The sequence below is a fragment of the Epargyreus clarus genome, unplaced genomic scaffold (genome assembly GCF_041222505.1).
Source record: "Epargyreus clarus isolate Ecla_fem2 unplaced genomic scaffold, WU_Ecla_fem_2.2 ptg000009l, whole genome shotgun sequence".
In the NCBI taxonomy this organism is placed as follows: domain Eukaryota; kingdom Metazoa; phylum Arthropoda; class Insecta; order Lepidoptera; family Hesperiidae; genus Epargyreus; species Epargyreus clarus.
Genome location: NW_027332217.1, coordinates 5,447,719 through 5,462,598, shown reverse-complemented (window position 1 = coordinate 5,462,598; position 14,880 = coordinate 5,447,719). Strand labels below are relative to the sequence as shown.

At 34.2% G+C, this 14,880-nt stretch overlaps 1 protein-coding gene across 6 annotated transcripts in view; it reads right to left on the bottom strand.

Moving 5' to 3' along the window:
• Positions 1–14,880, bottom strand: part of LOC140744825 (fibroblast growth factor 17) — a 114,754-nt gene that overhangs the window by 43,721 nt on the left and 56,153 nt on the right. Inside the window, exon 1 of one of the 6 annotated variants that reach the window (XM_073076514.1) lies at positions 3,247–3,708. The exons of the other annotated variants lie outside the window; for them this stretch is intronic. Coding sequence (XP_072932615.1) covers positions 3,247–3,248 — 2 coding nt within the window. The 5' untranslated portion in view covers positions 3,249–3,708. Of the gene's footprint in view, positions 1–3,246; positions 3,709–14,880 lie in introns of those variants that run through there. 6 annotated transcript variants of the gene reach the window in all.

Below are 14,880 nucleotides of genomic sequence, written 5' to 3'. Positions count from 1 at the left end.
ACGGTCGTTATGATTGTCAAGTGGAACACGAGGTCTTCTCTACAAATGAAAAATTAAAATACGAGTAACTTTTCTTCGATATCATACAGTAAGAAACTTGAGACTTATTAAAAAAAATAAAAACCCAACCGCTTAAAATATATTAGCTTAAGTTATTCATAAAATTTAGATGAATCCAACGACTCCTCATAGGTTACAATGCGCCTAGCCGTTTCGGCTACAGGGCGCATCAAAGAACGAAACACATACGCTCAAAAAACAGTATCTTGCGTAGTATTTTTTATATGGGAGTAGCAGACGAGCATGCAGTCCATCTGATAGTAAGTGGCTAATGCCGACCATGGACATCTGTGATCTACCCTAGATAAGATTAAATTCCGACTCGGTCGGCTACAGATACGCCTCTACCCCTGAGGACTGGAAATGACTGGAATTCAAAAAAGTATGTCTCCCTTACCACACCCTTCCAACCAGAAGACAGCAGCGCTTTACACTGTTATTAAGCAGAAATAGGTGTGGCGGTGGTGCTACCGGAGCCGAACCATAGAGGATTCTACCATTTAAATAAATCACAAATTCACCTACTTGAAACTAAACTTTTCATTTGGAGTAAAGAAAATTCATTATGTCCGCTCTCGTTCTAACATTATCGCGGTGTAGAGTCAACAGCCTTGTTTAAAAAGGATTAGACGTTCAATGCCCATAAAATGACACGCGTCTACTGTAAAACAACGTAAGTGAATTCTAGTCAATGTTTATGTTACTCTTTGAGATAGTGCCGGTAAATAGAATATTAAATTTACTATTTATTATGTTACAAAAAAGGATAAAAATAAAAAAATTGCTGGTTATGTGAGTATCAAAGGTTTTTCTTCAACGATAAATAGATAATTATTATAAAAATCTCTATTACTTAATTTTAAATATAATGATAATATAGCCTGCTCTAGCCTATAGTCACTCCAACAATTGAATCGAATCCGAAAACACCCTAATATGATAAAATTCGACAAGCCGTTTAGACTGTAAAGCGTGCCAAAATATGAAACATACGTACGCACGTATATATTTTTGAAAAACATTAAAAAACTTTTAAACAAAATAAAAATTACATATTACATAGTAAAATAAAACGTGATAACCGAGACCATAAAAACATAAAAGTGCATAACATTTGCGTTGCATTACGTATTTCTTGTAATGTTGTAATTACAAGAAATACGTAATGCAACGACGAACGAAAAATAACAAACATTATGTAATAGAAATTATAAATATCTAATTCTATACAAAGAAAAAAGATACAGTTCAGAGAGCTTCTTAATTCAAACTTACATCCCCTATTATGAGTACACTCGCATCAGGGGAAGAAATTTCAAAAATCCTTACTATTGTCTAAATTTTGCCAAACGGAGTGTTGGAAGAGCCTAATATGAAAAAATTAAGGGATGCCTTTAAGAGAGAACTTTGCAACACGTGAAAATTGTTTCTCTTAGAGATGCCATAAATCCACACAGAGTAAATCAAAATATATAGCCAGAAATAAACGAAAAATCTTAATTTAATTATTTGGTTAGAACCCGGACCCTATGCATATGTCCTACGCTGTCCAGCAGCCACCCAGGCTGGCTTATTAGGAGAACCTAATGTAATAACACTTATGGATGCTTTTAAAGCACATTCTATCCATCATATTTGACTTCTATCGTCTATTTTGTAAATACCACATAACATGAATCAAAATTAAAACCCAGAACATAACTCAAAATCATAATTAAGTTATTGGAGATCGAACCCGGATCTTCTGCGTACCTGACCAGTGTGGTGACCGCTACACACCTCAACAGCTCAGTAGTCATCCACAGTGTCTTGTTAGGAGAGCCTAATGTCATAGCCCTTGAGGGATAAGAGCACACTCCATCTAACACGTGAACAACGAGCACGAACGTGCGAAACGTGAAATATTTCAAATTACGCTAATCATACTACGGTCACCATCAGTAAATCTATATAATAACACTTATATGTTGGTTTAAATATGTTTGCTTATATACGAGTATATATTTCTAGATATTTTATTACTCGTACCTACTTATCATTATTTTATGAATAAAAGTCAATCTATGCATTATATATGTAAACCCGAATTTAAGAAAATTATATTGTTATTGTACGTACCATCTTTGTAGCGATCCACAATATCTGCGCAAAAATTCATCCGGAAAATTGGAACGTATGATGGCATTCGACTAAAATTATTATTACTTCAAAATATAACACGCTAAATTCTGAAGTTTCAATAGATCAGATAGATAGATCCTAGATTTTAACTATGACAAGCACGGCAGTAACAACGGAAGTACCTAATAAATAAATTAAATTAAAAATTTTAATTTGCCACTAAACAGTTATGTTATTTTTTAATAAGGTAAGTTATCCAACGCACGTAACACATAGAATGTGTTACACATTATTAGTCTTCAGTGCCTGTATCATGACCAAACTGAGATGAAACCTTTGTTTCTTTTAAGGTTGTTAGCAAACGTGCGTTGGTTGCAGCGGCTTAACATAATGCATGCCTGTTTGCAACTTTACCAATAAAAACTTCATGCATAGTTTTCATTTCCTGTGTAGATTGTAATAATGACTATGACACGCTATACATTTATATGTATTTTATGTAATAGCCGGAAAACTACGTAACATAACGTAAGTAACGTAAAGGCAAGATGGAAAATGAAAAATGAAGCATAACATTAAATATGCATCGTACTACTAGCCCGTATTTAATTAATGAACTATTTAGCATCTGGCTACTTAATTAAATGAAAATTAACACCGACCTTTGAATTAAGATATTCGATTCAAAATATGTAATCAAACAGTAAACTTACTCATAAATTGATACGCTAAGTATTTTATTCAATTTTGAATATGTTATTGAAGACGGCAGCGCTATCTTTACGATAAAATCATGTTTGAAAATATTGAAGATATGCAAATGTGTAGTTGGTAGGTATATCCCAATTGGTTTATCAATTTACGATTAGAGGCGTCCGTTGCACAAATACATCGAAAATGAGACGAATACATCCATAATAAAGATGAAAAACTACTCAATCGAATCCCATTCACGGTAAGAAATGCTTAAACTGTCATTATAATACCAGCACTCGATAACGACTACCGGAAATGAACGACACGCATAATAGAAAATGAAGAAAACTAAATTAAAAAGCAACTTACATAGCCGAACTTTGCCGTCATGTTTTGTCCCGTTGCGTATTATGTTGAACACACATCTAACTGAATTACTCCGCTTTTCCTTTAGTAAAACTGAACAATCCACTTTTATGTAATAATTTTTCAACACAGCTCGCATTCAAAAGCAAAACGAAAACACTGAAAGTAGCATATTTATACTTCTATGCTGCCTAGGCGTTAACAATAGGCTTTGTAGTCACTCGAAAAAATAACTAAGAAAACGCCGAACGTTTTCTGAAGAACACCTCAATGTTTCACGTCACTTTCATAATTTTCCGAAGCGCGTGTGAATTTGAAACGCCACTGTACTCGCCGGTCGAACGGTATTTTTCTTTCAATTACGCGGGGATTTATTTTTTAATTTTCATACGGGTAGGTCTTTTCACGCGCGTACATTAAGCTTCAGCGCTGACTGACATGCGCGCTGCGCGGCGGGCGGCCAACGACTACGAGATAAAAACCTCGCTTGATTATAAACTTATAAGCTAAACTTTTTTGTTTGTGTGCGTACGTCTGAGATGGTGTGAACGCGAGACTTTTGTCGGTGACCTTAAGAAGTTTTCACTAGATTTTTTTGGAAAATCCACATACTTAATTCACTTAAATGTGCCGACATTTCTCGAATCAAATTCTTTAAATTAACATTTTAAAAGATTAAAAAAAAGAAATTGAGAATTTAGATTAAAACTAAATCTTACTTAAGATGCTTCTAATTTTATCTACTGGCTGCTAATATTAAGGATTAAAAAACGTCTTCTAAGTACAAAAAAGAAATTAAAACAACAGGCACGAAACGCGACGTTAACTGCACCTGAGTACTTGAGTGGACGCCGTGTAATCTATGGCCGGCTTTATCAAAATGGGCCAATGAGACTAGGGTTGCCACCCATAAAATAATAAACCAACCTCAAACTCGCTGCTTTGCACGCACGCCTGTATTATGTTATGAATAAACCATTAGTTTTTACGTCAGGGTCTACAATGTACAGTTTGGTAACTGAATATTTTTTTCAGGTATATTCTAAGATTGTTCTTGCCATAAACAGAATCGAACCAAAAAAGTTGAGATACTGAAGTAAATAAAGGCTCTTTGTGGATTTAGAAAAATAAAACTCAGAAACTTTAAGATCACATCTCATTATTTTTAAAATACTAAAGTAAATAAAGAATTTTATTCGTTTAGGAAATTGTGAATGCAATTGCAGTTAAAAGGCTCAAAACCTTAATAATCATATCTGATTTTAGCTTCCATAGCCCTTTTATGAGCCAACGAGGGTAGTAACCCTAACCTATCCACGCTACCTCAATCCTTTTTATTTCGCTCAACAAATCCTTCACTCGGCGATAAATGTGTTTCGTTCTACATTTACGATTTCAATGTTATGTACAAGGGAAATGAACTTAGCAGTCTGCTTTACTTTCTTATCGTCATGACATATGTTTATAAAATTTAATATATTTATTTTAAATACATATTGAATACCTTGCGATACTACGTTGATTTCGTTATTTATGTTACAAGAAGGTAAAACCCTGTGATAAAACCCTTCGTGTTTTGACTACAAAGTCGCCGCCGCTACACCTATTTCTGCCTCATAACAACAGTTTCAAGCTGTGTTCTGCTTTGAAGTGTGTGGTACAGGAAAGATACTTATACAAGGCGTTGGATCTTACTTATACTTATGGGTTTAAAATACAAGCCAAAGCCACTGTCAGGATGGTGGTGACGACCGTCAGCGACAGTGTGCGATCGACGACAAAACACGATAGCCTTTTCACGATCGTGTTTTGTTTCACCGCCTATGTTAGCGACTACTGCTATAGGCAAGGGTCTCCGGCGCGGGCTCTTGCTCGTATATTAGAATCACTAAGGGCGCTTAGTCCTCAGGAGTAGCAAAACACCGACGTTCGCACTTTAGTCGTATTTAAATCCTATTTGAATTAGTAAATGACTAAAGTCTATGGGCGGCAACGACTATTTACCTCAGGTATACGTTTGTCTGTAAATCATTACGTATTTTTTTATACTCAGCCCTATATTTTCATAGTAAAGAGAGAGTTTGGTAGCGTCAACAGTTACATAAAACTCTAATGCTTGTATCAGAGTTCAATTATTCGGAAAGCAAACATTAAGAAGCTAATAGGCGGCAGTTTGTTCAGCTGTAAACTGCGTAATAGTGTGATAAACGCATGTCGTATATGTTTTATAATCTCTTATTTTTGTATGGAATTTAAGAACCAAACGAACATGCCGCATCATCATCATCAACACATTAACGTCCCACTACTGGGCACGTGTCTCCTCCCATAATGAGTCGGATTAGGCCATAGTCCACCGCGCTGGCCAAGTGCGTATTGGTAGACATCACATACCTTTGACATTTTTTTTATAAATCTCTCAGGTATGCAGGTTTCCTCACGATGTTTTCCTTAACCGTTTAGCAAGTGATAATTAATTTCTAATACGCACTTAACTTTGAATGCCGCATGCAGTCTACTAAATTGTAAATAGTCACAGCTGCCTTTAAACATTCATAACTGACCCTTAAAAGGATACACATCTTGCCTAAAGTTGGCCATAGATGCATTGCTACCCTTTAAAACTAAATTGCCCTTAAGGATTAAGTTTCTCGTATGCATCGCCCTTAGCAGACCTAGTTGGCTTAAGGTACAAATATGTGCACAAGGTGAATTTTCAAGTAACACCGAATAGAGAAATAGATCATATCCACTGATATAAGAATCTCAGCTCTGCTCATGAGTTTAACATTGTAGATTCATGTTTGTTGTAGAAATGTTTAAATAGCTCTTTCTTAATCACATTCAATTTGTTTATTTTGTTCATTTACGATTTTTGTTGTTTGTTCTAAAACCAAACAATTAATAAAATACGATAATTATGAAATTAAACAAAAAACACCTTTATATTTACGTAAGCATTGTTTACACACAACTATAATTGCGAGGCTATACGTATTTCTAAAGAACCCTACATCATTAATAGAATTGTAGCTAACACGATTACCTATTAGCCTATCAGTCCACCACAATAAAATACGTGAACCGTATTCGATCACTTCCTGCTTCCGGAGTCGACGACACTACATCTCGCATCTTCCTTGTTTAGTGCAAGTGCGTAGTACTCGCGCGAGTTCTCGAACGAGTGACATGGTTTTTCAATTTGTAATTATAAGAGCAAGTCGATATTTTTTTAAACAAATGTAGAGAATATTGATAGGGCTATAATATTATTTCACAATTTTCCTTGTTATTTTTAGCATAAAAGCTTAGCATATGAACACATTTTCCGTGAGCTAAAGCTTTATGATTTAAAACATAAACAACAGGGGCTTACTTTTTAATTTAGAAATAGACGATAGTGAGGAAAGCATTCAGTCATAAAATAATGGTAAAAGCGAAAGCCAGAATTACGAGTATAAGAAATATGTTACATCTAATAAATGTTTACTCTATGTTACAAAAAATATTGTAGGTATAAAATAGGCAGTAGGAAGTTACAGTGCTTTTATGATCGGCAATTGTTTAGTCACAGGTAAATACGGAAAAACCTGGAGGAGTAAGCATTGTTTTGACAAACTCGCCTTGACCCGGTGGTGACTGACCGATGGCGGTCGATCAACGCGACCTTTTCAAACTACCATTTCCTTTATTTGCCCTAACCACCGCTTTATGGGTTCGTAACGGCGCCTTGCTAAAAATAAACCTTTTACAACTTCCGATAATTTTTCATTTTTATGTTACGAGTTCATTTAATGCAGAAAGAGATAAACAAGACATACAACCGGAGTAGAAAGATACTCGAATGGAGACCACTACTAGGCAAAGGGTGTAGTACAACGTGACAAACGAGAGTAAAAGTGAAATTCTGGTATTCTAGCTGCACTTGTGAAAAATGAAAGCTCATCAATTATACTTTTAATGTAATTTACTTCTTAGAGTTCATCAATCAAAATAAAGGCGTTATATTTCTTGGTAAATAAGAGTTTTCTTTACATACCTGAAGAAGACTGGTCAAAGTTGATTAAAGGTTGATAGAAAGTTTAAACAATGCTGTCTGGGATATTTTTAGCGTATATACAAGGATAGTAATGATGATAATGATTAGAGTAACATTTATCAGCAGATTTCTAACAAAACGTGTCGGATATTTATGTAACACGTGTGTGCAGTGACATTTATTATTGACTATAAATGAAAACTTTCCAATAACAAGTATTTATAAATGTTTTTTTAACTTGTAACACATAGGTATCAATACTTTTGATTTGCAACAAGTAACAAAGTTTATAAACGTCAAAACATCGAATTCCGGAGCACTAACGAAAACATTGCAACGTAAAACGAACAAATACGCCGGAATGAGGTAGCAACGGAATGGGATCGTAATACGATCTCCAACAATTTCATACACGATTAAAGAGGCAGTATCAATATCGTCGAGAGCCCTTTGTGAAATCAGAAATCGCGTAGCCTCTTTTGCTCCGAGTATTTACTTTTCCATAATGGTCTCGGACAATAAAGTTATGTTAAAGCCATAATCAGGGAGCCGGAGAAATGAATGCCTTAAGAACACTCGAATGCGAGTGCTTAACCGTCTAACCTTTACTTAACGTGCATTTTACACTAATAAAAAGGACGAGTTCTTTACATAGTTTGACGTCTTATTCTCGTTTACTGCCGCTACAAAGTCGGCCGAACGACAGCCGACATTCCGAAAATTTATGCTTCAGTCTACGGAAAGTTAAAACATGTTGCGGAGACATCGCTGGGTAGAAAAAGAGTATCTAGTGGTGAAGTGATTTTGAGTCTTGGGTGGTTAGTGTTGGTTGATTTTTATATTTCACTTAAGTATCTAGGAATATTTTTTATTTATGTTTTCCTTAGGCATTATTCTAATTCTACGTTAATTTAACGAACAATTCACTAGAATGGTTCCATTAACGGCTTAACACGTGGTCTCAGATGATGATAGAGAAGGTAGGTACCACATATTCCACGGCGGATAGCCAACATAATAACAGCACAACATGTTGCTTGAATTACGCAAAAATGACTTACCTTTTTCACATAATCCTTTTTATAATATTATGTTTATTATTTCTTTAATGTTTTCCGTCAAATCAATTAAATTTTTCATAACACGTTAAAACAAACAGATGAACAACGTTGACAGAAACGCGAATGAAAAACGGACACACAGACACTTCAATTTTATCTATATTATACATAGTTTGCATAATTTGAAACCAAACCACCAATATAATTGCTTAAGCAATTACAAATTGTATGCGCAGTATTTAAAGGGCAATTTAATGAACAAATGATTTTTATAAACATAGCGCAGAAGCCTAGACCTAACCTCGTCAGTGTTTTGAAGGCAAATATTTATAATTATACCTAAACAAAAACCCGAGACTTGAGGACATAGCACTAATGTGACATCCTTCGAACTTCCATAATAATATGCGGAAATTCTTTATGTTTTTTCATAATGCGTATTTCATGTTATTAATGACGCAACTCATGATTGATTCGACGCCTTTCGTAGCTAGGTCAAGATCGTTACAATGAATCTAGGAAAATTTTGCTTCACAATTTCGTTCAAGCGATTATGGTATTTATTTAAATTTGAATATGGATGGTCTTCTTGGAACGTTGTCAACAGAAATGCGGCTGTAAATAAATAATAGACGATTCACAAGTAGACATTTGACAGAGATTTTTAGTAGTGTTTGTTTAAATAATATACCGGACAAAAATTTCATTGCCGTATGTCATATGATAATAATAATATGAGTAAGTAGCAATATTTTTGTAGCGCAGAGGTAATAGGTATCTACGGTTACAGGGAGACCAAGCGATTGCAATATGATATTACGAGTATAAAAACCCTTTAACTTTACTGCAATTAAATTTAATGTACTTATGTATATTAAACGGTACTCGATTCCATAATATTTAATGAACATATTGTCGAAATTTCATAGCTAGCAGTTGCTTCGGCTTACGACGATAGATAGCATAACATCTGCTGGCTACTTCAAGAATAGCAAGCACCTAATTTAAAACGCTTCGAACATTTAACAATATTTTACCCCTTATACACATGTATTCTTACAATTTTGAGGACTTAGAACATCTAGGATAAGAACACTACCCAATACATATAGGGTAACTATATGTATTGGGTAGCGTTGTAGTGTTGTATGTATTGTAGTAGTGTAATACATATAGTTACCCTATATGTATTTTTTCTACGCTTGAAGATCAAGTTGGGACACCGCGTTAAAGTAACTCTATCTTATAGTCCGCGCCAAACTGCTAGTCCGCTCTGAAGTTGTTGCGAGCAGGTGTAGCCATACAATTTGCTTATGGCGACGGATTCATTTCTATATTCAGAGCAGACTAGCAGTTTTACGCGGACTATACCACACCGTTCAACCTAGAACACAGCAGCGCGTGATCTGGTTTGCTTCTGGGTTGTTTACTGCTGTAAAATTATATTATAAAGCAAATGTTGGTAAGAAAAAAATATCATTATTTAAACATTTTAGGTCATACCTTAGGCATTTGTGAGGTGTAATACAAAAATAACCATTCCCTCATCAGATGAATGTTCCCACTTAAAGATAATAATTAGTTCGTCGAATTAATTTTAAACTATTAATTCGCGGCACGTAATTATGAGAAAGTGACATCATTCGTGATGTCATGCAGATTAATTAGATCAATGTCATTGTATGTATCATAACCGTAATCAATTGTATTTCTTACAATCAGATGTCATACTTGAAAGTTACAATTTTTGCACATAATTTATTAGGGAAACGCATTGTAAGGAAACATATTGTAGGTACCTTGGTTTCAATTCAGACTATCTTATAAATCTTAGTATTGTTAATTCGCTGAAATAGGATAATCTTGGATCAATGACCCCTAATATAAAATTTCACTTTAATATCCCTCTGGTCTATGTTGTCGTCATAAAAATATCAAAAGTCGATCAAAAAGGCAAAATCAGTAAATGATTCAAAATGAATTCAATTGTTAATTAATTAATTTGATTTTAAAAAAATGTGCATTAACTTTTAAAAGTCCACTATAAATATATAAACTTACAAAAACGGTTCTGTAATCCTCTCTTGGATATGTTGATCACAATGTCCATCTCCTACACTTAATCCCTTAATCTCCACCTACGATATCCTTAGGAAAATAAGATATACTTAGCCCACACCACACGACATAATTTTATTATTAAGTAAGTACCTAAGTATTTTTAAATAATTTTCAAATAGAGGTAACTTATGACCAATTGATACACTATAAGCTCACTTTTACCTATAAACCTTCCCCGAAAAAGTTAAGATTTTAACCTTAAATTATGCAATGATACAAAAACAAAAATACATGTATAATATTATGTATCTCATAAACAATATGCTCTGAGTTCGGTACTATTAATGTTTATTTAGGGGTCCGGGATTTGAATCTCACCTTTGATTATTAAAATATATATGCGTAGTAGAAATCATTTCTTTAATAGTGAAGGAAAACATCACGAGGAAACCTGCATACCTTGAAAATCTTAAAAAAAATCTCAAAGGTACGTTAAGTCTACCAATCCACACTTGGTCCGCTTAGGACTATGGTCTAATCTCACTCTGAGTGTAAACCCACGCCCAGTGGGATAGTAACTCGGTGATGACGATTCCAAAAAGTAAAAAAGCAAAAATAAACCAGTTAAATATTTTCGTGGATAATCCACTCACATATTGTGTAAGTGCTAAAACTAGATACATTAGTAAATCAGGCGTCCCGACGTTGTGTATCTGTTTGTTCGAACAATTACATACGCGAGGCGCCAGTCGACAAACATAACTACGGCAAACTATATGTATTGAACATGTTGTTCCTTACTTGTACTAATATCTGCACTTTGGATTCTCGTTATTTTTAACAGAAGGAAAAATCGCTTCCGGATTGATTAGTTGTGAATACTTTGTATATACGTTTACGAATACGAAATATTGAGAGCAACAATTGAAAATCTAGGCAAAATGGTGTCTCCAATATAGTCTACATTTATTTTACAGCAACAGTAATCTACATTTATTTTACGGCAACAGTGTTAAACGCTGCTGAGTTATTTTGAGGTGGTAGAACCCTTTGTGGTTCGACTTCGGTGGCACCACCGCCACACCTATTTCTACCTAATAACAGCAGTGTTAGGCGCTGCTGTGTTCCGGTTTGAAGGGTGTGGTAAGGGAGAAAAACTTTTCCGAGGCGTTCCAGCTTAGTCCTCAGGGGTAGCGGCGCATCTGTGGCCGACCTCAGGTAGGAATATTTAATCCTATCTGGGGTTGATTACAGATGTCCATGGGCGGCAGTGGCCACTTACCATCAAGTGGACTGCATGCTCGTCTGCTACTCTTATATTATGAAAAAAAGTTATACTACTGAAAGGCATAGTAAGGTAGAGGCACATGAAGCATCCCGAAATAGTCTTTAAGCAACGCAGGTCTAGCCGATTTTATGAAAGACTTCAATCGTAGTTGGAGTTGATTGCACATGTCCATCTATGCGGACCGCTTATTATGAATTAGACAGAATGGACATGGACATGGTAATTAAGTTGAACCAAAATAGACGTTAAAAACTTCAAACAAGAAGACAAAAAAGAAGTTAGAAAGTAGAGTGGTTTCGAAATAGGATCCTTGCCCAGCAATGGGCCAACTAGTGGGTCAACTAGTAGGTGCAAATACGAGTACATCCAGATGCCATTATCTTACAACGATCCTTTAGCCCCTACGAACGGGAAATCTTCAATACTTTCGCCTCAACCTTCCATTTCAAGTTATTCTTGTTTGAATCAACTTTATTTTTAATTGATTTTGTTTTCCACTTCATACTTAGCATAAATTGGTAATCACAGTGTGAGTAGCAATTCCTTTAGCACCCATCGGCGTAATGCGTTAAGTATTTTACACAGTTTAATGTGTGTTTATTTAAGTATATTTATAAGTATGTGAGTGTATTCATAAGATTTCGCTATTATAGAAACCTATCTATAAAACCTATTAATACATAGTAAAGTACTTAACAAAACAACACTGACTGTGACAGAACGAAGATCTTAATATGTCCATTTAGTATATCCACGTTATTGTAATCCACCGCTGGTGAAGAAACTAAGTAACTAAGTCTTTTTTAATTGATGACACTTCTATTGGGATTGTTTGATGACTTCTGGTGATAGAAATTAAATGAAATGAAATATATTTATTTTGTATAGGCCAACGAGGGCACTTCATATTGTCAGTTACAATATTTTCTTAAACTACTACCGGATCGGAACACGACCTCTACTTAGAAGATCCGGTAAGAAACTCAGTGGGCTTGTCATTTTTAATTTTAAAAATAATTTTTCTCTTTTTCATTTTTTTTAAATGCCATTATTTTTACATAGAATAGCTGCTCATTTCAAAGCACCTGTCAATATAGTGTTAAAGGCCAATCCAGCAAAGATTGGACGACCTAAGACTACTCAATAGTCATCAATCAATCGAATCAACTTTTTTATTATAGATATACACAAACAGGCAAATAGGCAAAGAAAAGTCACAATGTGAGGTAATTATGTACCTTATATAAAATAAGCATATGGAAAAAATATACTTTGAAATAACAGTCAGACGCTTATTATAATTGTATGTACACAAAAAACCACAATGTTTAACACAAACACAAGAACCGAACAATTTTCAATAAGTCATCATGGCGCCGACAACCTTATCGTTTTCACACATTCACGCTATTGGCATTCTTAAACATTTATAGTTATCACATTATCTCTCAGTACGTATTATATCTCTACAATTGTTATCGATATCGTTATGCATGGCGCCAATATCCAATATCAATAAATGATAACGTTATTCCAATATTGCAAATCTATAACTACACTCGGCAACACGTCTTAACGGTGTCTACCTAAATATAGTATTATCTTGAAATACATCTTAAAATTGTGCTCTCGAATGATTTTGTATTCAATATTCAGTGATAGACTAGTGGTTAAGAAAATCGGCTTGTCTATCGAGGGGTCCGAGGTTCAAATCCCAGGCACCAGGCAAGCGCGATGGCCTAATCCTTCTCGTTCTGAGAGGAAACCCGTGTCCAGCAGTGGGACAATAATGGGTTGTGGTGACGCTACGTAATGTTTTATACATAAATAAATAAAAAAATAAATTTTGCGAGCTACATTTACTCATAACATAATTTTAATTCTTTATGGTAATTAATTTGTAAATTACGTGAATTACAAAACGAATGGTTTTACTCGAAACTATTTTATATAAGTTTCATACTCTACGTAATTTCATACTTATTTGGATAAATAAATTGATCAGTACTTTATGACTTTCGTTTGAGTTTCAGCTCATAACAAATTATGCCACATTGTAGAAATGTAGCAAACTGTACCAGTAAATCATTTAGAGCTTCTACTCTGTCATTACAACATCCATATTAAATTATGAATAACGACCATTCAAAACGCAACTAATTAGTATAATAAATGTGTGATTGTTTTTAATTAACACACGGTTCCATTATCACTTGCAAATTCCAAACTTTAGGTATAAACAGTCAATAATTTTATATTTATTTGTAGGTAAAATCGCTGAGAAGCAATTACTTAACATTTAACATTATCCAATATCTCATTTAACTTAATAGTCATCTGAGTAGTGATTCAAATAAACATTAAAAGTTCATTTCAATGTATGATACCAATTAAGTAACAGATAGCGTTATTGCATAAACCTTTTCTGTACGTTGTCCACAATAGAATACTAAAATAATTGATTAACTTTATTTCAAACAAACTGTTTACATACTGTTAATTTGAATTGAAATTTAAATGAAGTTGTACTAGTATGTGGCACTGTAGTAAATTAGATAGCAGAGTGTGTACAACGGTAGTAGAAACCCAGACGCATCGTGACGACATTGACTGTCATGTGGTATTGAAGTGTCAATGAACCCAGCTGTGTCCCAATTTGCTGGAGCTTTTAATGCTAAAAGTTTACCCCCGTTTTCAGTGGGAACTGTTTTTGAAATCAGCTGCGGTTCAATCAGAGATAAGGCAATGGTCAATAATGTGAAACACCCATATCTACTCGGTATTTAGTATAATAATTAAGATACTATTATAAGTATTATGTACTATTATGTACTATTATTGACAGTATTTTCAGGTTTTTTGATTTGATTTTATTTGATTCTTAAAAGGGACAAAGTTAAAAAAACATTTAAACTATAATCCCAATATTTTCAATTACTTATTAAAGTTCTCTGATAGGGTTCTTCATATTTATTAGTTTTAATATTTTAATTTTGTTTTTGTATATATTTTGATAAACATGAATTAATTTATAGTTTTTCAAATACTTTCTATAATCTTCTTATATACAAAATTCTCGTGTCACAATGTTAGTTACCGTACTCTTCCGAAACGGCTTGACCGATTTTCACCAAATTGTATATGCATATTGAGTAGGTCTGAGAATCGGCTACTATCTATTTTTCATA